Source organism: Drosophila ficusphila, unplaced genomic scaffold (assembly GCF_018152265.1).
Source record: "Drosophila ficusphila isolate 14025-0441.05 unplaced genomic scaffold, ASM1815226v1 contig_414, whole genome shotgun sequence".
NCBI lineage: Eukaryota > Metazoa > Arthropoda > Insecta > Diptera > Drosophilidae > Drosophila > Drosophila ficusphila.
This window is the reverse complement of record NW_025064328.1, coordinates 4487415-4514974: the sequence shown is the minus strand read 5'-3', so window position 1 is coordinate 4514974 and position 27560 is coordinate 4487415. Positions and strand designations below refer to the sequence as shown.

Below are 27560 nucleotides of genomic sequence, written 5' to 3'. Positions count from 1 at the left end.
GGAATCTTAATGCAATTTCAATGCCTTCAATTGTGGGGTTATCGTACGTATCTTGACTGCAAATCAAAGCCACGGAGCGCAATTGCATCACTGGCTAAATATTTCCCCGGCGGCCAACACTCGTTAAGCGAACAACTATTAATGAGAGAAAGATCACAGGGGCGGGGGTAAATGGGGATCGACTTGGGGGACAACTCAGTGACAGATTGTGAGAGCTCAGCTTGACATTTGGCTGGCAGTTGTGCGGATTTGTTTTTTTTTTGAATGGCCATCGGGGCGTATACGCAATTTGCATATGACAAGCTACAAAACGACTTGAACTGCTGATGATGATGCGGCACTTAAATGAATTCGCCCCTCCCCATAATTGGATAAATACATTGTTATATCATCGGTTAACTGATAAACAAATGGAAACAAACCGATCTCCCTGAACGTTAAAAATTAATTTACTTGTGCAAAACAGAGCTTGATAATGGCTTTAAACGAAATGGTTTATTAGAGCATATATTAAACCTGAATAATTCCGCTGAAAGTCGGACTTCACTTCCCCAAGTTTGTGGCATTTAGCTGGCGGCTTTTTTCTTCTTCCCCTTCAATTAATAAATATTAACGCTTTTTCCATTGATTTTCCCCCTAAGCCATGGATTTTTGTTTTCCTTTTTGGATCTGGGCGTATCGGGTTTCGTAATTGAATTTCAATCGGTGAAAGTAAATGGCAAATTTTTATACCAGCGTACACTTTATATACACTGCAAATATTCCCAAGCACTTTAAAAACAATTACATTTACATTTTTAATTACTTTGGCTGCACAAATGCAAGTCTGGCCATATTCCTGATAATAAAGATTACTTTTCAACCGCTGCATTAACAGTCCCTTGACAAATAATTTTGAGCTTATCTGGCAGACCGTAGTTTTCCCATTAACGTGCCAGCATTAATTGTTTGTTTGACTCCGATGGAAAACTATTCCGTGTTGGACTTCGACAATGTTGCAACCGAATGGTGACCATCGCATTCGCCGAAGTTTGAGCCACTTCATCCTGAAGGCGAACTTGTACCTATCCTGGGTCCTCGGCATATTTCCCTTCACCTTCGACTCCAGGAAGACGCGACTGCATATTTCCAAATGGCTTCTGGCATACGGCATGATTCTGCACCTGGGTCTGATAATATATTTCTATATGCCAGAAACAGATGCACCCGATTCAGACAACGAGGATTCGCTTGGCCGTAATCCACTGGTAGAGCAGCTTGCTATCATCTTGGACACTGTCGACACCATTGGCATACCTGTGACCCTTCTGCGAACATTCTGGAAAAGTAAGGAGTTCGTTGGGGTTTTAAACGAACTCCTGATGCTGGAGCACGACCACTTCGGTGAGCTCATCCTCAGGAATTGCCCTCAGTTCGATTGGTATGTGATCTTCAAGGGATTGACTCCGCTCTTGGTGACCATTTCCGCCCAAGTGAACTACTTTGGATGGCCGGGTAATACTACGACGTTCAAAGGGGCTTTTTGGGAACCTGTTTCCCTGATGGCAATCATCATGATCGTGATGCAGTTTCACCTGGCAGCGATCTATATTTATCGTCTGTTGTGGATAATCAACGGACAACTCTTGGATATTGTCACTAGACTAAGGAGCGGCGAAAGTGTCAATTCCGAGCAGGTTAAGCGACTCCTTTTTCTTTATAATCGCGTTTTGGATCTCAACACTCGTCTCACCAAAGTTTTCGACATCCAAATTACATATTATTTGCTCTATTTAATGTCGGCAAACATTTATTTGAGTCACTTACTGGTCATCTCTTGCCTCAACATGAATGATTTCTTTCTGAAAGTCTTGATTCCGCTCATGATCCAAGCACTGATTGTTGACATTTGGGATATTTGGATGGCTATTAGCTCTTGTGACTTGCCCGAAAGAACGGGGAGTAAAACTTCTCTGATCTTAAAATTATTTAATGATATTGAGGACATGGACAAGGAACTGGAACGGACGGTAAGCGAAGATTTTTTTCGGAATGACACCTAAGTATTTAAATTTTATCTAGATATCTGAGTTCACCTTATTCTGCTGTCATCACAGACTGAAAATTCGCCAACTCGGAATGTTCGACATCAACTATGAGAGGGGCTTTCTCTTACTAATCACCAACATTCTATATGTCATTTTCCTTGTGCAATTCGATTATATGAATTTACAATTAAAATAGAATTGGTTCCTGAATTCAAATGGTACTCTTTACATTTTGTTCTCAATTTAAACAGTCTTTTCCCTACCCATTCCTATTCTAATAATTCTTAGCAGAGGGTACTTTTATTTCAGTCAGAAGGAGATACCTTTAAATTATAAATATTCGGACTTGGCCGAAATTCAGCTTTGAATTGCGCATTTAAAAAACAGGTGAACACGGAACGCTTCTACGAAAATTATGCAAATATTTGGATACCAAAACGGATCAACGAGGCAACGCAAAAAAGGTGACAGCATTATCGATACGGCGTCGTTAGAAGTTTCCTTTTGTGAAATGTTTGTGTGTCATATGCAAACGAGGCCTGGCAAAAATAGAAGTCGAAAATTGATATTCGATAGCCGGAATACAAAAAAACAAAAAAATTGAGATGGCGAACCCGTGTGGAATGCTGTTGACAACTTGCGTGTTCGAAAACTATTAAACAAATCACTTTTGTCTTAGCCACAAGAGTCTCGAGTTACCATCACCCCCTCAAGAGTCATTAGCCCACTTGACCGCAACAATGAGAAATCACCTCAACTTCAGCCACAATGGCGGTGAAGTAATTTTATTATATGTATCTTAACACTTCAAATTATAAAAGCGAAACAAAAAAAATTGGGTACACTTGCCCTAGAGCATAATGATTTGAGGTAAAAATTCGCCAAAGCTCAACCTTCCAAGGTGTGTCAACAAAAAAATAATAATAATTGAGCAGACAGAGACATTGGGCCAGCAAAAATACAAGTCATAATAGACGTGGCTCAGACAATTGTCTTCCTCTGAGCGGAAGCACTTGGCAAGGTTGAGAGCTGATTTCATTCATCATAAAAAATAAAAGAAAAACAGCCACAAAAACACTCGAGTCTACATGAATTACTTGCAAATTGCAGGCACACAAAAAATCCAGACGTTTTTTGCATGCATAACGAGCATTTGACTTACTTTTTAGTCAAAACAAAACGAACGATGAATACGAGGGCTTCGATATTGGCAAGTCGATGGAGATTTGTTGCCAGCCTGGCAGCACGCATATGCTGGCAAACCAATTTACCCAAGTTTTCCCACAAAATATCAAAATTCAACAAGTGCCGGGCCATCGGGATAAGCCAAAAATGCATTTTGTATCTTGTAAAAACACACAAAAGAAAGAATCCGCCAGTGAGACAGAATTTTTTTTGGTAATGTGATACAATAAGACTTGGAACAGCCACTTGTAAATGCTCTTTATGAAGGAAAAATAAAGAAAAATAATCTTCATAAATATGTTTACAAATTACTAACATTTTTATGAGAGTTTGATTTTAAAGAAAGGAGAAAACATTACCATAAAAACCTCTTCCTTTTTAACTTAAATGGTATGTACCCCTCAAAAAATAAAGTTATGCGAAAAGAATATTATTTAAAATTAAACAAGAAATATCTTTTGAAACCCGTATCCTCGAGAAAGGGTATTTCCCAAAAAAAAAAGAATATTGAAGTACTGAAACTGCAACAGTTTATGACGCCAAACTGCATAAATCAAAAGGCTTTGGGTTCGGATTACCTACGAAAACTGCAGACCCAAGACGTTTTATCTCGGCTTCTTGGCGTCCCTTGATTTTTTCCAGCTTTATGACGACGAAACCGGCTGGCATAATAACAGAGAAGAGAACTTGGTCCCTGCACGACGGCGCAAATAACTTTGCAGCGTGACTGGGATAAAATGCCAAGCCACACACAGATCAAAAAAAAAAAAGAAAAGAAAACTGAGAAAAAAATCCGAACAAAATACCCAAAAAGCTGGCGAGGCATCTTCCACGAGGCTCCAGCAAAAGGCGGCGAAATTCAAACAAATCGCTCAAACAATGCCACAAAAATGAGAAACACAAAAAAAATTCAAAGAAAATGAGAAAACAATTTTTTTTTCGCTTGTGACACGACTTGAGCAACTTTGTAGTATAGAAATTGTAAGGGGGGGCATTAGAAAACCCCTCGCAGCTTTTTCGGCTGAGCAAAACCCGGCTCAGATTTCATTTAATTGATTACGACCAACGTGTGTGTATTAGAAACGCTCAATTGGGTGGGCCATGGGAACTGGCGATTTTAAACGCCTGAAAAAGCGCCACGAAACGCATCCGATTTCGAATCACAGTGGGTTGTAATAGTTCTCAAACATGAGATTGCAATAAAAAATATATAATGCTAATATTTTGTATATTAACTAAAGTATTCTAAAACTTTGTTGACAAAAATACATTTTTAGATACTTTCCAAAAATATTCTAAAACATTGACAAAAATTTCGAATTTAAAAAAAATTTTAATGCAATAAAAGAGGCAAAAAATTCTTGTAGAACTTATTTCTCATTTATCGGAAATGTACTTAAATTTATTTTTTAATTAAAAAATATATAATACACCTAAGATATTAAGAATTATAGTTTTCCACATTCCATTTTCTTTATGATTACCTTGTTTTTTTATAGCCACAAACTTTTCGCATTCACTATAATTGCATTCACCTAAAGCGTTTAAGCCATATTTTGTTGTGGTTCGCGAATCTGTTGTTTGTTTTTTGCGCTACTGTTTTGCCGCAACTTGGTGTTCATAACTTGGCTAATGAGTGCCGCTGAAACAAAGCGAAAAAAAACCCGGCAACAACAAAGTGCATTAAGAAACTTGTTATTGCCCTCGTCTATGAAGCTGCGACTGCGCACAAATTTGTAAGCATTAAGTCTGATGCCTGTTTTTTTTTTTTTTGTGTGGTGTCCGTCTATTTAAGTTTATTATTATGGCCTTTTTGCAGTGTCGGACATTTATTGGCGGTCTTGTACGGAGCTATGTTGTTTTTCGCTACCCAGTTTTATTTGTTTGTTTATGTGATTAGCCAAGTTCATGCGGTCTGGAGGTCACCGTTGCACGCGAGGCGTGGCCAAAAGCCAATAACCAACATTCAATGGCCAATGGCCTATGATGAATGGCGTTAAGCAAAGCCGTCTGAAAGTTGCATTTCCCAACCGATTTAAGCCTATTAGGAGCCGAGATCAATCGATCTTGGGCAACGTGCAGCAGCGGTATCTGCAGCTTTGGCTTTTAAAAAGATATTCAGCCACTTATGCCAGGCATCTCAGTCGAACACTTGCCGTATTTCAGCGACAAATTGCCAAATGGCCACAGCCAATTCCATTGATCTTTTGGCATCAAAGGTTTTTGCCGCCGCCGCACTTTGGTCAGAAAAATGGAAACTCCAGCTGCCGGACAATAAAAGTTTTCCCATTGTTCGAAGATCGATAGCTAAATGGGTTTTTTATTACGCCAACTTGATGGAGGCAAAAAAAAAAGGTTTTACCATATCCAATAATCCATCAAAATATGAATAGTCTATTGAACTTTTAATGGGCTAGAGTTATTGTTAACGAGCTATCGGTCAGTTCAAGCCTTTTAATATGATTTTGACATATTTTCTCTGTGTACTTAAGCATTTTTTAACAATTACGTAATTTAATAAGCAAACAAAGGAAAGATAATCTCATTAAAAAGTGGTATTATAAGGAAGAGTGTTGCACAACTTTTTTAATTTGAATAAAAACATAGAGGGTTATGTTTTCTTTATTGCAGTTTATGTTTAAACCTTCTATCTTAAATCTTTAAATCTTGGAATTCTTTAAACCTTCGCCATTTTTAAAGGTATCCAAACTATGAATTTAATATAAAATGCATTTACCAGAATATCTTTGTCAAGATCAGAAGCATTCTTTCAATAGCCTCATTGACTGGGAAAAACAATCGAGTCAGGATTTTACTAAGTAGATACTATATCTGCGATTGCCGCAGGCCATCATGGGCAACTTTAACCCATTGTGACCCACCGTTTTTATTTTTTTGCGGCATTGGCACGCGAGTTCACTAGCCAACATCTGCATTGCGTGCTGTTTGTCTTGGGCCCGATTATTGGTTTTTCCTGCTACTTAAGGCCAACATGCAATGGCCGAAAGCCATCTCTTGGCTTATTAAAACGCAATCAGCGCAGTCACAGGAAGCAGCCACCACAAAAAAACACACTCAGCTAACCAAAAAGAAAAAAGGAAAAAGAAAAAAAACACGAAAAAGAAACACACTTCTTGTTTGGCCAAGTCAACGCTGCTTTTGACCATAAATCGCAGTGGGGCCAAACCGCCTTCAAAACTATTCGAGGCATTTGTGTCAAACACGCGACCCAGTCTTCCACTGAAACAGCCAACTGCAAACTTCCAACTGCAACTGCAACTGCGTCTTTGTCCGCTCTCTACAGTCTGCGATCTACAGTCTACAGTCTGCAGTCTACAGTCTGCAATCTACAGCAATCTGCGGACTGCAGGCGTCTTCCCAGCGGAGGAGAGCCGGCAAACAATTGGCGACAGCCACTGCCACTGCCACTTTTGGCCAGCTTTCCTGGCTCTGGCCAAATCAGCCAAATGCACTAAATTGGCAACTGGCTTAGAAAGTCGATGGGGTGGTTGCTGCTGCTCCTTCTGCTGCTGCCGCGAATCGAAAGAAAGTCAAATGACAGCCAATACACGCAGCCAACAGAGGCTTTGAACTTATAAGTACATTTAATAAAAAAAATAATAGGAATTAGGGGAAGTTTTCTGGTTACCTATAGATACTTTAACTTGGTATCCAGGTAAAACCTTACTTTAGTTATACAAATTAACTTAGATTTGTATGCTAAAAAGCAAGATAATCAGTGAGTTACAAATAATATAAAAGATCTTTATCACAGTTGTTTTATTAATTCTGATGGATAAGGTATATCTCAAAGTTATATTGTTATACTAATATTTTATTAAACATTTATTTTGAATTCAAAATAATCTATATATGACTTTTCTATTATATATATTTTTTTTAAGGAATTCTACTATATATCTTTCAGTTTCATTTTGCATTTGATTCCTAGAGAACTACACTGTTTGTTCTACAGGTTTTTAAATTCTGGTAAGAAGATTTCGGGGGAAGTTTTCTCTATAATTTAGGCATACTTACATTATGGCTTATTTGCTGGAGATATTGTTCTGTTGTCGAAGCACAAATTGCTGATTGTTGCAGCTGCAATTGTTCATCCCTCGGCGCAGCAGCAGCGGTTTAATTAGCAGCTGCAGGGCGCATCCGCAGTTGTTGTTGCTGTTGCAGTTGCAGTTGCATTTGTTTTTTGTTGTTGCAACAGTTGCATCTTCTGCTGGCTCAGCATCATTAGCTGACTGATTGGCGAAACTTAGACCGCTCGTCACCTTCTGGCGAAAAACGAGACCTTTTTCCTAGGACTTTTCTTGTTGTTGTTGTTGTTGGAGTAGTTGTTGTTGTGCTGTTTTGATTACTGCGGATTGCACTTTTCAACGTGTTGTTGTCGTTAACTTGTCGTGGCTGTCGTTATTTTCTTTGTTATTTCTTTTTTACGCGAACGTTGCCAGTTGCATGTTAATTAAGTGCGCCTTGACTGCATTTTCCTTAGCCAATTGTTGTTGTTACTGCTGTTGTTGTTACTATTGCTGCAAGGGTTAACGTTAACCGATTATTGTTGCGGCTCTCGGTTTATGCTTCATTTATGCTGAACATGCCGCCTAATGGGCAACATTTGTTTAATGTCAGCCTGATGGGCAGTTCAAGTATCTATTAGATGAATTAAAGGCACGTTTCGTTGGCTCCTCATGACTTGGACATTTATGCAAAATCAAATGGGGAATACTTTGTCTGATGAATTATTAGTTGGCTCTGCTCACACACGGATGGGCATTCTTGGAATTACTGAAGCTCAAAAAAAGCAGCGGGTGGGCTCAAAATGGGAATTCAAATTACGAGGAAGAATTTGAGGAGAAGCTTTGAAACTACAAAAGAATTGCAAGTAAAGTATTCCAAAATTTTAAATTAGATTTCGCATTTACAAAAGATGTTCCGACATTTATTGAAAGCTTTTAAAATTCTTTATGGGATATCCCCAATCTGCTCTTAAAAATCCCCATAAAACACTTTAGTGGCAACACAAACTTTAATCTTTGGAGGCATTCCAAGGTTAGCACTAGTATACCATACGATCTGAAGTTATTCCCAAGCACCCACGCAAACTGACAGAACTCATAAACCAAATATCGCAACCGAGAATTTAGCGTGGGCCATGCAGCTGCGAAAAAAAGAAATACAAACTCCAACTGACCAAAAACCAAAAACCAAAAAACCGAATGCCTTTTGCCAGATTTTATGATTATCATATTGTAGGTGCGTGTGTATATTTCGCATTGCTGACTTTTGAGATCACTTTATGGGTTGTTGGTCTTATAAAGCACTTTGGCCACCCGACGTGGGTTGGATTTTTAGTGCGAAATTGTTTCGGTTTCTGTTTTTTTTTTTTAATGGCTCCGAGGTCCGCAAAGCAATAAGGGGCATCTCTCGACAATTTTTTTTTTGTATTTTAACGAGTCATTGCAGGTGCATTAAAACTGACAAACTGAATGACTGACTGAGTGACTGACTGAATGACTGACTGACGGGTTGACCGATGAAAGGCTTTAGAATTTCCGCCTCTGGTCAGGTTGTCTGTCTAATGCACTTTTAATGATTTTATACGATTAAAGTTATGCTCACTGCTGCGTTTTGTGTAACAACTTGTTTCGCCTTTGGCTCACGCACCTGTTTCACTATTAAATGCTCTTTTAAAGGCAAAACAAAAGCAACTGCCGCTCAATTACAAGCGACAAAACGTTTTTTTTAATGAACGGAAAAAAACACCCGAAGCCGGATAATTTGTCGCATTTTCCCACACACAAAACTGCAACGCGAAGTCGAAGAGGAAAATCCAATTTGGAATCGAATTCGGAGTCGGAGTGGCAATGCGCGACACGATGTTGCAAGCGACGCGTACGAACTGCAACTGCAACAGAAGTTGTGCAGCTGCCGGAAAAGTAATCCCGGCCAGATCTTTCACTCTCCGCCGCTCTCCGAATATATATGGGCGATATATAGTAGTAGTGCGGCTCTCCCGATCCCTCAGCTCAACTCAACTCTTTCCGTGTTGCCAAACAAAACGTTCTAACGCGATCTGCATTTGGGAATACGAAGTGAATTTAAATGAAGTCGCGTCGCCGGTGGTTCGACGTTGTTGTTCGCTGGCCGCGTTGCTCGCAACTGAGCGCCAGGTGCGAATCCGAATCCAGTCGGCGGCAGCGATGCCCAGGTAAACAAAACGACGCCGACAGAGCGCTCAGGTGGGCAGGCTTCAATGGGTTAACTGGCTCAAACGACCGGCGAGCGGGCAACTTGTTGCTGCAACATCGCCAAGCAGTCGCATGTTGCCAGCACTTCGATTGAAAATAATAATAGAATTTAATTTTAATTAAAACTGGAAGAACAATAAGCTCTCATTGGGTATGTTTTTGAACTTAAAATATAATATTAAACATGGTCAAAATATCGACCTTCGACTAAATTAAAAATTAATCACACGTTTGATAAAAAAACCATTACAAACGTTTAGTGGTATGTCACTTTGGAATCGGATCAAAATTGACAAAGTTATGGGTACAGGATATCCAATTTGAAGTCACAATAATGAGAATCATTGAAAAGCTGAAAAAATCTGACATGAAGAGGGTCAAAAAATCGAACATTTGAAAAATGGAAAACTTTGAATATCGTTTTATCAAGGATGCGATTACAAACGTTTAGAGGTATGCCACGTTGAAATCATTTTAAAATTGACAAAGTTATGGCTTCTGAAAATCCAATTTCAGGTCCGAAAAATGTATGAAGTCTTTTATAAAAATGTATTACAATTTTTAATGCAAAGAAATGATTTGAAAAATAAAATTCGTATTTGTTCCTATCTGTGATCTTTCTATGATTTAGTATATAGGAAATCCTCTTGTGGCTGTAAGGTGAGTGTACGTGACGATGCTCAAATGTTGCGCTTCGCCTACTTCTGGTTTATTTTCCTTAATAATTTCGAGACTCTGCTCCTTTCCATCTCCTCGTAGGCATTTCTTCATTCAATGTAAATGAGTTATGTCCATCTCCCTCAGGTAAAAGAGCATTCCTCGCGCTTTGTTTTTCGCCTGGCGAACGTGTCAGGATGGCCATTGCCTCCGTCTCCGCTCTCCGTCGGCCTTGATTGTGGGTTTTTGGCTGGGAGGCTGTGCTGTGGCATAAATCACAGGGTTTTGGACTGGACGCAGGACTGCCAGCGTTTTCCGGGACTGACCCGCGGGTTAATTGCTGACAATTTCCAGGCGGCATTCTGGGGCTTAGACGGACCTCTCTTCTGCTCACTTTTGCTGATTGTAATCTTTATTTATAGGCCGCATGTGTGTGTGTGTGTGTTAGCGTGGCCGAAATGCACTCGGGGGGTATGTGCCACATACACCATATAGTATCCATTGCCTGGGTAACAAGACAGGCCAAGTCGACAACTTCTCCTCCTCGACCATCAATAAGCCGCCGGAGTTGACTCATTCCCATTTTTATTTGCACACAGGAAGGAATGATAGCTCAAGTTGAAATATTATGATTAATGTTATTATAATAAAAAATAATTTATATTCTTGAATTTCAGAACAATAAATTAAAGGGGATCACTACAGCTTAACTATTCTCCAAAATAAAAGTAAACAAATAAGTTTTGTTGTGATCTTTGTACCAGTTGAAGTAACCTGTTAAAGTTATTATAAATTTATGCTGCAATGCTGCCAAAGTTTACTGCCAAATAGTAAAAAATAAATACTTGAAAGATATTTAAATTTTCCCCTGTGCATCTGTTAACCAGCAAGACCAAGAAAGATCTTTAAGCCAAGCTGGATCGCTGCCTTGTGGCATGCTAACGAAGTTGACAACTTGATGACATTTGATCTCTCGGCTCTGGGCGCTTGGATCTCCGATGTTGGCTCTTCTCTTGGACGGCACGGTGCGCCATCAAGCCGCAAATGACTTCGATGAGCAGATGAGAAGACAATGATCAGCATTTCGCATTTGGACACGCACACAGAAATCGGTTGTGTCTATGGTCATGGTTACACAGGGAAAATTATTCTAATTGAAAGCTCTTTCAGGAATTGAAAATATAAATCACAATCTAAGAAATATTCCGTTTATTTATAAAAACCCATAGAAAACATGAGCCCGCTACAAAAAAGGTACCTGGAGACCCGAACATATTTGAATAGAACCCCCAAGAGCGACTAGGAAATCGGTGAAGTGACTAAGACTAGTAAATGAACTAAGCGCACTCTTCAGTGGGCTACCCTCTACAGTTTGGCCTTTGGTGGTGACGATTGTGTCGGTGTCGGTGGAATCTCTGTCTTGGGATGACCCTCCTCCAGGGGCAGGAGATTGCCCAGAGCAAAGATGTTCTTTGGATCGAGATGCCGCTTGGCAGCCGAGTACAGTGAACTCCCTGTTTCGGTGACTGCATTGCGGTACCAATGACTGCGGATTTTGCCCACACCATGATGGTGGGATAGTGATCCGCCGCATGAGAGGATCTCATCCCGGGCACTGTGCTCGATGGCCTCGAAAAGCTCTACGGGATCGGTGACGTCCGTGCTGCGGAATCCAAAGTAGAAATAGATGCAGGCTCCGGCGTCGTATGTTTGGGTCACTCGACACGAAATGGTGTAGAAGATAATGCTGCGCTTGTGGCACTCCTAAAAATTATATGATTGTGATTATAATGAATATTGTTATTAACTTTCAGTACTTACAGATACCACTCGCTGTTTGACCGAGCGGCAGAGCAGACTACAGCGGTCCCAAGGCACCGAAGTCTCAAAGGACTCCGCCACAATTCCTTGATGCAGACCAAAGTCCTGCAAATATTAAAAGGACAACCAATAAGATAAAGGTAAAATTACAACTCACTTAATTCGTATAATGCTAAAAACCTTTGTTAGTTTTAACTTAACTATTAAATAGAATCTATAATCTTAATTTGGTTGTACAATTAACTGATAAAATCATCAAAATTATCTCTAAAAATGGCATTAAGTATTCCTTTGTCTTCTGTTAGATAAATAAATTATATAATGATCAAATCTGATTAAGTAGCATTAACACTGATATTATAATCAGTTATCTAATGTTAATTATGAACTATGTTCAAAGAGTGCAACAAAAACCAATCTTATGGATAAACAGCCGGATATAACACTTTATCTTTCATGTTCTGACCTTGGTCTTTAGTTAAACACTATTTATTTAAATAAACACCTAAACTCACCCTAATATAGGCAATCACAAAGGTGAGTATGTAGCCGCGTTCGCCGTTCTGTCCGCCCGCGGGAAACCCTTTGAACTTGTCGGCGATCTCGTAGATGAGTGCCTCCTGGCGCTGCACCTCCTTCAGTTCGCCCTCGAAGAGCAGGGTGGCTGCACAGATCTGGTTGAGATCGATGCCCTTCCAGGAGGTAACGTAGCGCTGCTTCAGGCCATCCACCACGCTGGCCCAAAAGGATTTCTCCGGCTTTAAAGCCTGGCCAAACATGAACTGCTCGTTGTCCATCAGACGAACGGAGGCGGGTTGGCATCTTCTCCGGGCCACTTCGCGCATGAAGAGCACTCCCTGCTCGAAGTTGGGGAAGGCCAGGGATCCATAGCGCCTTACTTTTGGTAATGGACGCACCTTTAGCACCACTTCGGTTATCACACCCAGGGTTCCTTCAGATCCCAGGATCAGATGATTGAAATCCGGACCGCAACTCACACGCGGCGCACTGCATTCGCGTTCCAGGGTTCCCGATGGAGTGACCATCCGAACTCTGACCACCAGATCCTCAATGTTCCCGTAGACGTTCTTCTTCATGCCAGATGCCCGGGTGGCCACCCATCCTCCCAAGGTGCTGAACTCATAGGAATCCGGTTCGTGACCCACTGTCAATCCCTCCTGCCGCAACACTCGCTCCAGATCCTGACCCACAATGCCGGACTCAAAGCAAACGGTGAGGTTCTCCCTGTTCAACCAGAGCAATCGGTTCATTTGGGAGGTGTCCAGAGCGACGATCATCCGCTTTTCGTTCTGGGGACAGGTGATGGCCCCTGAGACACTCGTTCCTCCACCAAAAGGCACCAGCATCACATCGTGTTTGTGTGCCAGCCGAACCAACTGGACAACTTCGTCGTGGCAACGAGGCCAAACCACCAGATCGGGAATCCTCTGGAACTTGTGGTGCCACAGGCTGTAGATATCGTTGAGGGTTTGGCCATGGCAACGCACCAGGCGATCGATTCCCTCCAGGGAGTGATCCACCTCAGTGGTGCCTTTTAGTTCCTGCAGAAAAGGAGCATTCTCAACGGGACGAGGATACGATCTTGGCAACTGGGGATACGGCTTGGTGGCATCCACCCTCAGATCGAACTTTTTCTCCACCCATTTTGTGAAGGTGGGTAAGTCACAGCCACCGAGGGGATATCTGAGAAGTTATTGGTTATATTAACTGTTGATGTGTTACTTTTAATTCAATTAACTAACCTTTCACCGCGAAAACAAATGATGCCATCCTGTCCATAAAACTGCGAGTCGTTGTAGCCCCATCCAAACCACTTGAGGGCTTCATGGCTGTTGTTTGTGATTATGGAAATAAACATACATTAGTTCTAACATTAAAATTGCATTAGGATAAGATAATGAGCAGGTGTGGACCCTATTAAATCCTGGGTTCAATAGATTAAAATAAAATTTTTATTAAAAGAAACAATTTAAAAACAAAATTTAACAAACAAACTTTTGAGAGGAACAATTTATTTTAAAGTAATAAAGATGTTAAGATTGCCTCAAATGCTTTTTTACTGTGTACACGCTGTGCCAATAAAATGTATTACTTCATAGGCAAAGGCTTATTATATTACCAGTGTTACAAAATATAATATTTTCCGAGCTTTAAATGGTTTTTACGTACCCTAATTTATATGGTGTAAACAGTGCTTAAATAAAATGTGTTATCTCTCCGCCACTCACCGCTTTTTGGGAATGACGCTCTCCACTTTTTTGGAGAGGCGGGAGTCGAGGGCCAGGGCGGTACCTTCGCCGGGCGCCGACGATTCCGGCGCTTCCGTGGTCACCGCATTCCGCTTGGCTGCCATTCTCCGGATTTATTGCACTTGGCGTAGTTGGAATATAAGGAACAGAACTTCACCCAGGAAATTGTAGTCACTTTTCGAACGCTTTTACATGAAAGTAAAATCGATAATGGCTGTGATTCCTTTTTTTTTTGTGGGCGCTGTCAGTAAAGGCGTTGCCTGCTAACTTTGCTTTAAAACTTTGTTTGAAATTTGAATTATCTACTTATGAATGAAACTCCTAATCTACCGGCAATCACGTTGGGCTAAAAACTAAAATTACTTAAATAGAAATTGCACTAGAAAATTATGCGGCCTATGGTGCGCGCACTTGGCTTTCGTTTCCTCAACTGCAGGGAAATCGGAAAATTGAGACCACGGACGGAGAGATACTGAGAAATAGAGAACAGGAGAATCCCGGAGAGCCAAAGAGAGCCCGCCCCCCCCAAAACAGGCGCGAACCGTTAACCGATTCGCAAAACGGTTCGAATTTAAAATATACGTTTTATCAAAAGACCCAAGCAAGCCTTGATTTTTCAACTTAAATCAAAAGTTTAAACTCCTCATGGAAATCACTTTGCTCCGGAATTTCAAGCGATTAACACAGTGTTCTGTCGAGTGAAAATCGTTTTGTTTTTTTGTGTTCCAAATTCTTGTCAAGTTAGTAAAGAAATTTATTTGACTTTAAGTAAACTCGAAAAGTTATTTACAAGTATTAATGTGATTGGTGGAATCTTCTTTTTACCCATTTAGCATGCCCGGAAAGAAGGATTCAGCCAAGGGCGCTAAAAAGGGAGCTGCAGCTCCTGCTGGGGCGAAACCGACCGCAGATCCTGCCACAGCTGGATCCACTGCCACCGTGGAGCAACCAGCTGCGAAGGATGCCAAGGGCGCCAAGAAGGGCAAAGGCAAGAAGAAGTAAAATTCGTACCTGGATTGTTAGAAATCAAGCAGATCGGACGGAGTAAAGTTCCCGCCAAGGGAAAAATGATAAAATAAAACTATTAAAACCACATGCGCTCTGTTTAACCGTTTCGCTCAGGGGGTGGAAATACGCCCACAAGGAAGAGAGCCCAAAGTTTTGGGGTGGCGTGCTTTACAGGGGTGGTATTCCCCCACTCCCCTTCCGGTTCTCTTGCTCTCTCGCTTATCTTTCACGTTGGCGAGTGCGTTAGTGTGAGTCATGCATAACTTTTGAATAAAGTGTGACGCTCCCCAATGAGAAACATAGACGTGCACGAGAAATTGGAAGGGGATCGATATTTTTTTGGTTCCTAATATCGTTTAGATATTACATTGGTTTATTGGAAAATTCATAAAAAGTTTAATATCATTAAATACCCCTAAAAAAACATCTGTTGACGCCCTTGTCGACAGGTGTTTAAAAATTTAAACGTCATAACATTTCAATTATTCAAGATCTAGAGAAAGAATGAAAGTAAAAGGAAATGCGTAGAATAATGCACCCTTATTGACCTATTAATAACTAATACCATCACGGGATAATAGACGCTGCAAACAAATCAATTCGAACTATTTGTCTATAATTTCTCGTGAAAACCTAGCAGGTGTCTGTTAATTTTAAATGCAAACTCTTGTCGGAATTCTCTTTAAGAACCTGTGAGCATGCATTCTAAAATACAATTATGGACAAAGTAGAATCAATCAAAAGAAACGGTCACAAAACACTTTAAATTTAACCGTCATTGTTTACTTTTGTTTGTATTTCACTACAAAAAGGATAAAATTCTATAGTTGGAAATTGCTTAATCTGTATCCTGACTTCCATGGTTTATAAATGTTGTGCAAGAATCACTTTAACAATCACTGCAGTTTAAAGACTTATTTGATAATGTGTATACGCAGTATTCTATTGGTTTATCCCAGATTTCTGAGATATAGCTGCAACATTTGAACAGTTATCCCGCAACTCACTTAGACCGAATCGAACTGCAGCGCACAACTTTGAAACCGAAACTGAGCTTATCCGCAGCCACACAACTTTTCTCTTGCAAATGGCAGCGCAACAAGCAGATTGTTTATTACGTACTTATTTGCACTATGCTGTATAGTTTAACAATTGTTTGAAGTGTAAATTCGTCAATGCTCCGCCGACGACGCGGCAATACGACAAAAACAAAATCCAAAAAAAAAGGCCGTTATTTGAATAATTTTCACACCAACGAAACACACGAAACCTGACGACACTTGAAGTCTGGAGACAGTATGAGCTAAGATTTAATTGGTTGCTTTTGACCGGAATTCGCATTAACCCATTTGAACTTTGCAACTTCAAAAACGCTTGATTTCCCTTATTGCTTATTTGTTTTATTGCCAAGTTAGCAACTTGCCGTTATCAACAGTTGTGACAACACGGCAGCAGCAGCGTTTACCTAAGCGCAATCGCAGCCAGGAAGTGTTAAGTCAATATTAATTAGCAAAGGGTAAAGCATTTTTGAGAAAAAATGCAAGTGGGATGCCATGCTTTTGTAACGTTTATTTTGTTTTTATTGAAAAGTAACGGTTCACATGTGGCGCCACCTGTCTCTCAGGCCAAATACTTGCGGCATTGGACTAATCGATTGGTTTACGATGTTTTACAGTGAAACTGACATATCTATATATTAAAATATATTGACCACATGACGTTACTGCGGTTGAGCTTAAGTTGAATATTTAGAGAAAAAGTTTTGTGTTCATGTCTTCTTCTATATATTGTCTTGGTTACCAAGTTAAAAAAAAAAATATATTTTAAATACCGATAACTACTTGCTAGCCAAACTGACACTTAATTTCTTGCCATCACTACAGCGTTCGGCATTTACCAACACTAACACCTGCAAGCAACTTGTCGTTTTCAAAGTGAAAAACATTAAATAAAACGCAATTTAATGGCCAAAACAAACATCACTCACCCCGGGTCGGCACGAAGTCTTTAAATAAATAGTAAATTTGTCGATTTATGGATAGTAAATGCCCAATAAGACGAAAAGAGAGGCTTGCCAAGTCTCCTGTGTGTATGCGAGTGTGGGTGAGTGTGCCTGTGTGTGTTAGTGTTGGTGCCAGAACAATAACAAGCCCAGAAATGCCAATGGATATGGAAATGGAATGTAATATAGAAGGACCCAAAAGAGCGTTCCACCAGAGGCGATGAATCACAGGTGAGCCCAACCCAAATCCGGTCCATGTAACTTATATGACTGATATATAATGGTCTTTACAGCCGCCACAAACGTGCCTTATTAACGAACGAAAAGCAATAAACTAACTTAACCCAAAGATGCCGCTGCTGAGCAAATGCTTCCCCTGCTTTAAGTTCAAGCGTGAGGAGGTGATCGACAAGCTGGACTATAGCAATACCCCTTTGACCGATTTCCCGGAGGTTTGGCAGCATGAGCGAACTCTGGAAGAGCTTTACCTGAGCACTACAAGGGTGAATACTTATTGGCCTTATCTGTGGACCCTTATTTACCTTTCATTATCTTCCAGTTGCAATCGCTGCCACCGCAATTGTTTTATTGCCAAGGATTAAGGGTGCTACACGTAAACAGCAATAATCTAGAAAGCATACCCCAGGCCATTGGCAGTCTGCGACAGTTACAACACTTGGATCTCAACAGGAATTGTAAGACTGTCTTTTTATTTTTCTTCTTAAATCTACAAAACATGTCCTTCCTTTAGTAATTGTCAATGTGCCCGAGGAGATCAAGTCGTGCAAGCATTTAACCCACCTGGATCTAAGTTGCAATAGCCTTCAACGTCTTCCCGATGCCATTACCTCGCTCATTTCGCTGCAAGAACTGCTGCTAAATGAGACCTACCTTGAGTTTTTGCCCGCCAACTTTGGGCGGTTGGTCAACTTGAGAATTCTCGAGCTGCGACTCAACAATCTTATCACGCTGCCCAAGTCCATGGTGCGATTGATCAACCTTCAGAGGCTAGACATTGGTGGCAATGAATTTACAGAGCTGGTGAGAAAAGAAGCTTGACCTGTAAAAAATTTCAATAACTTATAACACCTTTCCAGCCCGAAGTTGTTGGCGAGCTGAAGTCTCTGCATGAACTATGGATCGACTTCAATCAAATACGCCGGGTTTCGCCCAACATTGGCAAGCTGCGTGAGCTGCAGCACTTCGAGGCCAATGGCAATCTCCTGGACACTCTTCCCAGTGAACTGAGCAACTGGCGAAACGTAGAGGTGCTGTCCATATGCTCCAACAATCTGGAAGCTTTTCCATTCAGCGTTGGCATGCTGAAGTCTCTGGTGACATTCAAATGCGAATCGAACGGATTGACGGAACTGCCTGACAGTATTAGCTATTTGGAACAGCTGGAGGAACTGGTGCTAAGCCACAATAAGCTAATACGCTTGCCCAGCACAATTGGAATGCTGAAGAGTCTGCGCTTCCTATTCGCCGATGATAATCAGCTGCGTCAATTGCCGGATGAGCTATGCAGTTGCCAGCAGCTTAGTGTTTTGAGTGTGGCCAACAATCAGTTGTCCGCCCTGCCACAGAATATCGGCAACCTGGGCAAGATGAGGGTACTCAATGTGGTCAATAACTACATAAATGCATTGCCTGTTTCAATGCTAAATCTAGTGAATCTCACATCGATGTGGCTCAGCGATAATCAATCGCAGCCACTGGTGCCTCTGCAATATCTGGATGCAAGTACAAAGACCCAGTTGACCTGCTTCATGCTGCCGCAGGTCACTTTCAAGATGAACAGTATACAGGCCCAACAGCAAGCACAGGAGCAATACGAGTTCGTCTACGCCAATCAGCAGCAGCCCCACGTGAGTCCCTCCAGGAGGATCTGCTTCGCCGAGGAGGCCACCATCCTGAGCAATGCCAAAGCACAGCCAGCGCCCAGCTATCCGAGCTACGTGGCTGCTCCGCCAACCCCGACGCCCGATCAGATGGCTGGATCCGTGCGGCTGATGCGATCGCCCACTCCGTATCCTAAGGAGCTGCGTCAAATGGCCAAGTACGTGCGACAGGCTCAGGCGGCGACCACATCGGCCAATGCCAGCGAAGTGCGAGAGGCGCGGGTGGTGGCCAACGGCCAAGTTCACTGTGATAGCAGCAATGCCAACCAGGATGCTGTGGACCAGGCCACAGCAAGTGCAATATACGCCATGGCGCCCGATACGACACACATCTACGGAGTCTATCAGCAGCCGCAGCAGTTGGCGCATCCGGTGCCGACGCAGGAGTACTATGGCCTGCCACTGGTCAACTATGAGGCGCACTACCAGCAGCTCTACGTGGAGGCCAACACGCCGCTTCCCACCACGCATTTAAACGGGGATCAGGACTACGAACTGCAGCCGCTGCAGCAGCAAGCCATGCAGCAACAGGCGGCGCCACCACCTCGATTGGAGCCGCCACCTTACCACATCGCTCGAGTTTACACGAAGAAAACGCCAGAGGATCTCAACCTCTACGAGTCCATGCGACAGCGCAAGCAACAACAGCAGCTGCAGGATCAAACCATCTACCAGGATGCCTTGAACAGCAACAGCAACTTCAAGACCACGGCGATTGGCGCACAGGAGGTTGAGGAGTCTGTTGATCAGTTGGACTACCAGAACAATATCAGCAGTAATTTGGAGCTAAGTCCGGAGGAGGATGAACAGGAGCTGGACGACACCATGTCGCAGCACTCGCTTAATTCCACGGCCACAAACAATACTTCCAAAGCGAGCCACAAGAAATCCACCTGGATCTTTGGTGTCCACAAAAACCCGACAGTCAAACAGGTTACCCTCAAGTGGGAGCACAGCATTGGCTTCGACGTAGCCGAGCTGCTAAATCAGGTGAGTTTAATAGCTTTATTCCCCTTACATCCTTTCATGTTATTATTTTCCTTTACAGGTCGGCATCTTTGTGAGTTCCGTAACGCCAAATACGAATGCCGCCCGCCTGCTGAACCTGAACGACAAGCTGCTTGAGATCGACGGCTACGACCTGACAAATGCCAACCTGAGCGATGCCAAACGAGTGCTGCTTAACTGCGGCACGGTAATGAACATTATGTTGTCGAGAAAATGATGGACCATTTGTGAACCAACCTAAGCCGAATCCCATCCCGAGACCGAAGACTTTTTGTGCATTTTTCTAACGCATTTTTCCAATAAGCAGCATCGCCGATATCGGATCGCAACCACTTGGACCTATCATAATGTTAGTTCATAATAACCCTTCCGTACTGGCGGTCAAACGATCAGTCATAGAGCACAATCGCCGGCTAGATGATCCCATGTTTTTCTTCGTATGTTAGATAGATAGATCAATCCAAACTGCCATTTTCTCTACACCTAGATGAAGTATCCCATACTCAATAGAAAAATAATACCACAATACGGCCAAAATTAGTAGTTATAGCCCTGAACGAGTATTCTCTGAATTTGAATTAAATGAAACTGAGTGCATTTATGATTTGACTCTAACACAGTCGTTTTGCATCCAATCGAAGCGGCTTTTAAGTTATGTTTATCAAAGTTTGATTTAATCAGTATTTAATCGGTATCTTATGTAAATAGTTAAGTTAAGCATTATGAGAAGCAATCTTACTTTGTGTCAATTATGAGTTCTAGAGCAATATAAATTATCTGTACTCCATAATCACGACGCGTAGCTTACACTTTAATGGCATTTGCATCTCGAGCTGTGCGAATATTATTCTGACCGCCAGTGGAATGTAACAGCATAATACACATAAATAGTGCAATTAGCGTCGATTATAGGTATATATACGCACTCATACATATATATACTCGCGATAATCTGACAAATTACCTTCAACTAGCGCCTATTTTACGCCCAGCGTTGTTCAAATTTGTTCCCAAAATTGTATGTATAGATCAATTACTTGATTACAAAAGATATTTGCTGTTTATGTTAGTTGTTATGGTGCAGCAATATAAATTCTATATATATTTACATATACGTATACTCTATATTTATTATCCAATCGATCGAAGTGTCAAACATCATTTTCAATGCGAACTGTTAACACAAACTGAATTCTCACACCATTGGCGTTGTGATCAGTATTATTATTTATCTGGTTAAACACACGTGAAATCTATTCGAAAGTTAAGCACTTCTATATTCATAGCGATTATATATAGTCATACATATGTGCATTATCGAATTACACACACCCAAACACACTCACACTCACACACACACACATACGAATCTAGCTAACTTAAGCGAGCGCACACATTTTGCCAATTCAATTTGATTTAAGAGCGTTACCACAAATCACTGAAATACAACTTTCACTTTGTCATTTCGCCATAGTTTTTGATTAAATCTTATCCAGCTACCAAAAAGGGAAAAGAACAAAAAACAAAAAAAGAAACCATCTAGTCAACAGCCGGCCCTTTGATTAATGTCCCCGGCTGCCGCTGTCGTTATCGACAGGCAATTATCTATGGAAATTAATTGTCGGCGACATTTGTAGTGTGCCAGCCGGCTGACACCAGCCAAGCACGCAATCCAATCCTCCAGGACGAAAACCACTCCCCGCATGTCCTTCTCCTCGACTCCTCGGAGGACTGGCTACAACATCATCACCGACAGCGCCAGCGAATGTTGTCTGTTGCGGCACTTTGGCCATATATATTTGCATAAAAAGTGTACAACCAGCGGAATGGTCCATAAATTCAACTGGAAACTATTCAACGCCAAAAGCGCAACCAAGGACGATGGGCCGAAAAGGTGAAACAAGTGGAAAACATTTTGATGGAATGCAGGTATTTACTGGGGAGGGTCATGCAAATTTACAGAACTTATTTTTGGGTCATGGAACTAAAACCATTTAACAGGGTAATTTTTATAAATTGAAAATTTATCAGGGCGCTCGAGATCTGTTGTGATTTAATACCTTCATAAGATTTTTGTTGGGACTAAACAAAACATATTTCTTAATTTAACGGCAAAAATAAATCAAAAAGTATGAAAATGTTAGGCTATAGAGTAACATCCAATTTAGAAATAATAGAACTGCTTTTAAAACAAAACTCCCATGGTACTTTAGCCTGCGGATTCGCGGGCTGGCGTCAAAAAAGAAAGGATGTTTGTATGAATACCCGTGCATATTTATTTTGTACGGCACTAATAATTACACTAACACACTGCCTTCGTGCCAAAAGGGGAGTTGATGGGTGATGGGTGATGGGTGGCGGCAGGCAGCCTTGTCCTTGTCAAATGTTTCGTTATCTGGTGCCGTTGTTGTTGTCAAGCCCCCGCCTTCTTTTGGTCTTTTTTTTTTTACTTTTTTACACACCAGCACACACACATACCATAGAGAGAGAGAGTCGAAAGGCCACCCACCCAGATGCCACCCACTCTCCCCCTTTGATAGCGTCAACATCAACTAAAACTGTAAGCGACTTCAAACGGCGCTTTGTCAGTGACCTTCGCGTGCTGGGGCGATGGCATATGTTTTTCTTGCCAACCCAAGCACCCACCCAACCCACCAACCCCACTCACCCACTTCTTGGGAATGGGTTTGAATGGGACAAATGGGGCTGTGGAGGCCGAGTCCCGGGAAACTTGATTTGACATATGATGTGCCCGTTTCGGCGTGGACTCCTTATCCAATCTGGCCCAAATACATTTATCAATATCGCTTCTGGTCGATTGAAATACCACCCGGAGGCGGCAAGTCTTCACGTTCGCTGAAAGCCAAGAATCACCAGAAAGAATAAAGCAAGTGGGCCCAGTGCAGCCCACCCTATTGGTCATTAGCATTTTCGGCGTGTATTTATGGCCAGAAAATGTTGCGCCATAAACATGACAACAAAACAAAATGCGACAAATTTGCGACGGCGATTGCCCATGTGGCAGGCACAGTGGAGTCCGTCCTATCCCCCAGGGCCAAATAATTGTCATCCAGAATAAAATATGTATGCACGAATATTGTTTGGCTTACGCTCAATTGGTGGCCGGGAGGCGGAAAAGAGCCACCCACCCACCCATTCTCAAAGGCGGGCCAATTGCAATGCAGAAACAATTGCATACTTGACGGGGCAAAGTTTATTTTTATGCGAGAGACGACACTCGGCGGGGTATTGAGAAGTGGATACAGTGAAGACTCTGCGGGGAGTGCATTCATAATTAATAAGATATTTTGATATGCTTCGATAAATAAAATATATTTATGTTGGAAGGTTATCCTTGAATGAGAATCTGAAAAGGGAACAGAAAACCTATGAGAATCAAAAAAATTCAGTTTCTTATTTTAATAAATTTGTTAAGGGGTTAAGCTTAAGTATATTTTAACGGAAACAGCCTTTAAAATTTTAGAAATATTTTGATAAAATCACAACCATTGAAACCAAGAGTTGAATGGATCAATTCAGTATTACTTTTTCTGGCATATCCAAAGACAAGCAACTATAAGTGAATATGTAATGGGAAAACCAACCCCGACCATCAGGTTTCTTGCCTCAGTTTTCTACCTTTAACCAAGGAACTTTCCGTCTTAAGGAACTTTCCCTGTACACACACTCAAGCCCATATCCACACGCACGGGTAGTGGAAACAAATCAACTCTGTTTTGGCGCCATGCGGCGTAGTTGCTCTGCACTTTGCCTTCACTTTGGCAGACCAACAAACGCGACCGCGACTCTTGGCCAGAAGCACAGCAGAGCCAGCAGAATGGCTAAAGCTAAGGCCAGAACAGAACAGAGCAGAGTACAGCACAGAGCCAAAGCCAGAGAGCCAGGCCAAAAGGCAAAGGCAAAGGCAGCCAGCCGGCCCAACAACTAGTTTTTCTTCAGTTCCTCCTTTGGCTTTCATTGTACACGGGTTTGTTGTTTAGTGTGCCATTGGCGCTAACAACGTGCGGTTCGCTCTTGCGGTTTTGTCGCCGCCCGTTAGAGCCAGGAAAGCCAGAATAAAATCTAGCCCCCGAAAACGAGGCTCCAAAACAAAGGTGGCGAGTGCATTTCAACGAGATCTGCAGATTACACAAGTCGCGCCGGCTTGTTGGAGTTCCTTGAACTCCCTTAGATTTCTTTCGCGGGGAGGGGAGAGTGGAGTTGTGTAACCCATTTTCTCGATTGCACTTTAAAAGGCGATTACTCTAAATATTAATAGGATTTATTGATTGGCTGTCGGTGGGATCGAAGCCAGGCTGTAGCCCCATCGCCATCCATGTCCTTTCTCTCGCCCACTTTGCGACTGGAGAACCTGTCCACGCAGCCGACGATGACGCAGGATCATGTGCCCGAGGACCAGCGCTACAATAAACAGAATATCGTGGCCCAGTGGTGTGTGCCCATCAATGGCAAGGTATTATACTTACATACATACGTACATATGTGGCTATCAAATGGGAGTGCTTTCCGAAAACCGCAACTTAAATTGATGGAAATTCGCCATAATTGTCGCCCCCTTTTCGCTTAGATGTACCGCATCGAGCTGGAACACGGAACGACGAGTGGGAGGCGCATGATTTGGGTCAACGGACGGGTAAGTTTTCTAGCTCTTCGGGTGGCCAAATGGGTAAATGGGTAATGGGTGGCCCTCTCGGAGCTCCGGAGCTGTTGAAGTATTTGCATTGTGAAGGCGAACTTAATTACGGGCGGTGCTCGTACGTGTAGTTTTTAAGTGAATTACTTTTCACTCCCCACGGAGAACGCTTATCCACAGGATAATAACTAGGGAGTTACACTAAACGCATTTGTTAAAGGAATATGATTAGTAAAATTAAGAACGTAACTAATTTTATGCTTGGTTAAGTCTAATTCAATAGTAAAACATTTCCAACTTCACTTACAGTTTTCCCCTCCATGAATGGTATATGAATGAGTCAGAGTCCTTGATATCAACACCATTGTTTAGCAAAATGAAATAAATTTCCAGAAAATGTCCTGCAGATATTCCGCCTTCCTTTATTTATGTTGAGGACCTCATTAAATATTGAGTTTATTACGTACCAACACTAAATTCAAACATAAAATCCGCAATAAACTCAAACGAATTGAAACCGACATTAAGAGTGAATAAAATCATTCTGCACTCACCACAGGAGGTCCTGCGACGCGACTGGATGTTCAAGCTGGTCGGCGAGGACACCTTCCACATCGACCAGACGCGCTGCATCATCCGCGTGGATCCTGCGCCGGGCTTCAAGTACGAGTACTCCCTGTACATCGATGGCAAGTCCCATGACCAGTACACCGAGGACATGACGCGCCAGTATCGACTGTGGCTCTACACATCCGAGTCACCATCATCAGGAGATTCGGGAGCGGAGGCGTCGCAGGAGTACAGGATAATGCTCAAGCTGGACACGCTGAGTCTCTACGTCAACGATGAGCTGCGCACCGAGGAGGTAGGCAAAAAAAAAGAAAAAGAGATGGGTTCCATTTGGTTCCTCCGGTTCCGCCGCACACACAGTATCCTCACATTTTTATTACCCCCGTTCCGCAGTCGGTTTTCGTTCACGGCGGCACAGACACCCAGTTCCTGCTGCAGGACACGGAATTCGTGCTTCAGGCACGCTCAAGTGGCAATAAACATGATGGCATCGTTCACACTCTGCTGGCCAATGGGGTGAAAGTTCCGGAGGCGAAGATTCAGGAGATTATGCAAGAGCCGGTCTCCATTTTGCAGACCAACTGAGGGCGAGCCCTCCTCATCACACACTTTAGGATAAATGTTTTGCATTTGTTGAATTTTCCCCCTCCCCCAGTTGTTAATAAAAAGTTTTACCGAAAAAATGGTTTTCAAACTAATTGAAAAGGAAACCGGTTTTTTCTTATACAATACTTTATTCGTTTTTGTTTGTTTATATGCATAATTGCAACGCAACTATCGTTTACGTTTTCAATTTCATTTTGACATTTTGCTAGCATCTGAAATGTATGCCAAAAGTGCATCCAGTTTGTAAAATTAGTCGGAAACATCAGTTGAAGAAATACAAATTTATGTATACGCTCGTTTAAAATCATTAAACACTAATTTAACTTACGCATCGAACTTGGTTATCAAACACAACAACAAAATCAATGGGCTTGGCTAAAGTATAAATGTGGCTTTAATCAACTCGTCAACCGTCAAGTGCAATTTGAAATTGATTTAGTGTTCGTCTTGTTTGTTTTGCATTTAAATTGATTGCTTCTTACTATTTTGTTTGAATCAAAAACTCGGTTTGATCAATATTACTTTTTGTTTTGTTTAGATTGCGTTGTATTCGGAAATTTAACAATATGCGCTTAATTTTTTGTCTTTTATTTGCTTTTCATACATTAACAAGTAACATTTTTGTTGAAATTTATTTTTAGTTTCAATTAAAAACACAATACTTTATTTACCTTTGCAACACAATGATATTTTCGATATATACTAATTTTAATTAATTTCACAATATTTGTATGTGGGTTATAAAAACATAGTACACAATTTTGTATTTAAGTTTCATGTGTATATGTATATTTAAATATTAGGCTAAAAATTTACGCAGAATATGCAAAAAGAGGAACCCAAAAGAATTTGAATTTTGATTTTCTTTTCGACGAAAGTTCTCATCACTAAAAATTTGTAAATATGCTTTTTGCAATGGCATTATTAGGTGCCTCAATAAAGTAACAAAAATATATATATTTTTGTTGTTGTAAGTACAGTGGAATGCATTAAAAAACAAAAGTTTATTTAATACTTAACGAAGATATATTGCCAGTAGACGGATTGTGTTTGCTTGTGTTTTTTTTTTTATAAATAAATAATACAAAATGAATACAATAAATAAATATGTTTTTGTTCGCGTTTTAAGAGAATTTTCTCCCGAATTGGTTAACTATACTCTGTGTAAAAATTAGTTTTACGAAATTACATTTTGTGGTATTTTGTTTTTGTTTTCGTTTTCTCATTAACTATTGCTGTTCACAGTACACATATAATATATGTCGATCTTTTGCTGTCGCTTTTAAAAACCATGCTCTGCTCTCTATAAACTAACACACACACATTTTACATTAGAGTTTATATATGCTTAGATATTATAGATTGATTCATTTGAAATATATACTCCTGCTTCTCCTTCTTCTTCTTCTTCTTCTCGCACCTCCTCCTGGCTAGTAAAATTAAACTTGAAATGTCCTTTGTTAGTGTTAAACCTTTAAAAATTATATATATTCATATTTTGATGCACGTATTGTTAGCTTAAAAAGTTCTTGTTGCATTCTTTTGCGGGAGCATTGTCCCTAAGTTTCCTGGTGAAAAGTCTTGCATTGAG

At 41.3% G+C, this 27560-nt stretch overlaps 5 protein-coding genes across 8 annotated transcripts in view; 3 read left to right on the top strand and 2 right to left on the bottom strand.

Moving 5' to 3' along the window:
- Window positions 1-9203, bottom strand: part of LOC108087654 (KN motif and ankyrin repeat domain-containing protein 1) — a 30598-nt gene extending 21395 nt beyond the window's left edge. Inside the window, exons 1-2 of one of the 2 annotated variants that reach the window (XM_017185136.2) lie at window positions 8844-9203; window positions 7251-7753 (exon numbers count right to left, since the gene is read on the bottom strand). In XM_017185136.2, the coding sequence (XP_017040625.1) occupies window positions 7251-7252 (2 nt within the window). In that variant the 5' untranslated portion in view covers window positions 7253-7753; window positions 8844-9203. The remainder of the gene's footprint in view (window positions 1-7250; window positions 7754-8843) is intronic. The other variant, XM_017185135.2, reaches the window with a different exon arrangement.
- Window positions 9204-11323: 2120 nt separating this feature from the next.
- On the bottom strand, window positions 11324-16254 carry LOC108087746 (alkyldihydroxyacetonephosphate synthase). 3 transcript variants are annotated; one of them, XM_017185269.1, is made up of 6 exons: window positions 16236-16254; window positions 14200-14405; window positions 13714-13800; window positions 12466-13654; window positions 11951-12055; window positions 11324-11893 (listed from the first exon to the last, which is right to left on the bottom strand). In XM_017185269.1, the coding sequence occupies exons 2-6, from the start codon at window positions 14322-14324 to the stop codon at window positions 11495-11497; spliced, it is 1905 nt and encodes a 634-aa protein (XP_017040758.1). In that variant the 5' UTR covers window positions 14325-14405; window positions 16236-16254; the 3' UTR covers window positions 11324-11494. The 3 variants fall into 3 exon arrangements, with proteins under 3 accessions (XP_017040758.1, XP_017040757.1, XP_017040759.1); XM_017185268.1 differs by lacking the exon at window positions 16236-16254 and adding an exon at window positions 14551-14641; XM_017185270.1 differs by lacking the exon at window positions 16236-16254 and adding an exon at window positions 14584-14625.
- On the top strand, window positions 14844-15315 carry LOC108087748. The gene is made up of 2 exons (XM_017185271.1): window positions 14844-14960; window positions 15054-15315. Exon 2 carries the CDS (start codon window positions 15055-15057, stop codon window positions 15220-15222), a length of 168 nt encoding a protein of 55 aa, XP_017040760.1. The 5' UTR covers window positions 14844-14960; window position 15054; the 3' UTR covers window positions 15223-15315.
- Window positions 16255-17117: 863 nt separating the features above from the next.
- Window positions 17118-21606, top strand: LOC108087730 (protein lap1). Its single transcript, XM_017185250.1, has 6 exons — window positions 17118-17461; window positions 17524-17733; window positions 17790-17925; window positions 17982-18271; window positions 18328-20121; window positions 20180-21606. The coding sequence occupies exons 2-6, from the start codon at window positions 17581-17583 to the stop codon at window positions 20354-20356; spliced, it is 2550 nt and encodes an 849-aa protein (XP_017040739.1). The 5' UTR covers window positions 17118-17461; window positions 17524-17580; the 3' UTR covers window positions 20357-21606.
- A 2286-nt stretch (window positions 21607-23892) lies between these two features.
- Window positions 23893-26008, top strand: LOC108087677 (fas apoptotic inhibitory molecule 1). Its single transcript, XM_017185182.2, has 4 exons — window positions 23893-24613; window positions 24728-24793; window positions 25353-25658; window positions 25757-26008. Exons 1-4 carry the CDS (start codon window positions 24476-24478, stop codon window positions 25946-25948), a joined length of 702 nt encoding a protein of 233 aa, XP_017040671.1. The 5' UTR covers window positions 23893-24475; the 3' UTR covers window positions 25949-26008.
- The last annotated feature ends 1552 nt before the right edge of the window (window positions 26009-27560 follow it).

Excerpts from the sequence above, each read along its gene's own strand:
- LOC108087746 (XM_017185269.1), bottom strand. The coding sequence starts at position 14,324 with ATGGCAGCCAAGCGGAATGCGGTGACCACGGAAGCGCCGGAATCGTCG. Across the intron at positions 13,801-14,199 it reads AGCGTCATTCCCAAAAAGCG|CCATGAAGCCCTCAAGTGGT; the intron begins GTGAGTGGCGGA and ends CACAAACAACAG. Across the intron at positions 13,655-13,713 it reads ATTTGTTTTCGCGGTGAAAG|ATATCCCCTCGGTGGCTGTG; the intron begins GTTAGTTAATTG and ends ATAACTTCTCAG.
- LOC108087748 (XM_017185271.1), top strand. The coding sequence starts at position 15,055 with ATGCCCGGAAAGAAGGATTCAGCCAAGGGCGCTAAAAAGGGAGCTGCA.
- LOC108087730 (XM_017185250.1), top strand. The coding sequence starts at position 17,581 with ATGCCGCTGCTGAGCAAATGCTTCCCCTGCTTTAAGTTCAAGCGTGAG. Across the intron at positions 17,926-17,981 it reads CTTGGATCTCAACAGGAATT|TAATTGTCAATGTGCCCGAG; the intron begins GTAAGACTGTCT and ends TCCTTCCTTTAG. Across the intron at positions 20,122-20,179 it reads TAGCCGAGCTGCTAAATCAG|GTCGGCATCTTTGTGAGTTC; the intron begins GTGAGTTTAATA and ends TTTCCTTTACAG.
- LOC108087677 (XM_017185182.2), top strand. The coding sequence starts at position 24,476 with ATGTCCTTTCTCTCGCCCACTTTGCGACTGGAGAACCTGTCCACGCAG. Across the intron at positions 24,614-24,727 it reads GTGTGCCCATCAATGGCAAG|ATGTACCGCATCGAGCTGGA; the intron begins GTATTATACTTA and ends CTTTTCGCTTAG. Across the intron at positions 25,659-25,756 it reads ATGAGCTGCGCACCGAGGAG|TCGGTTTTCGTTCACGGCGG; the intron begins GTAGGCAAAAAA and ends CCCGTTCCGCAG.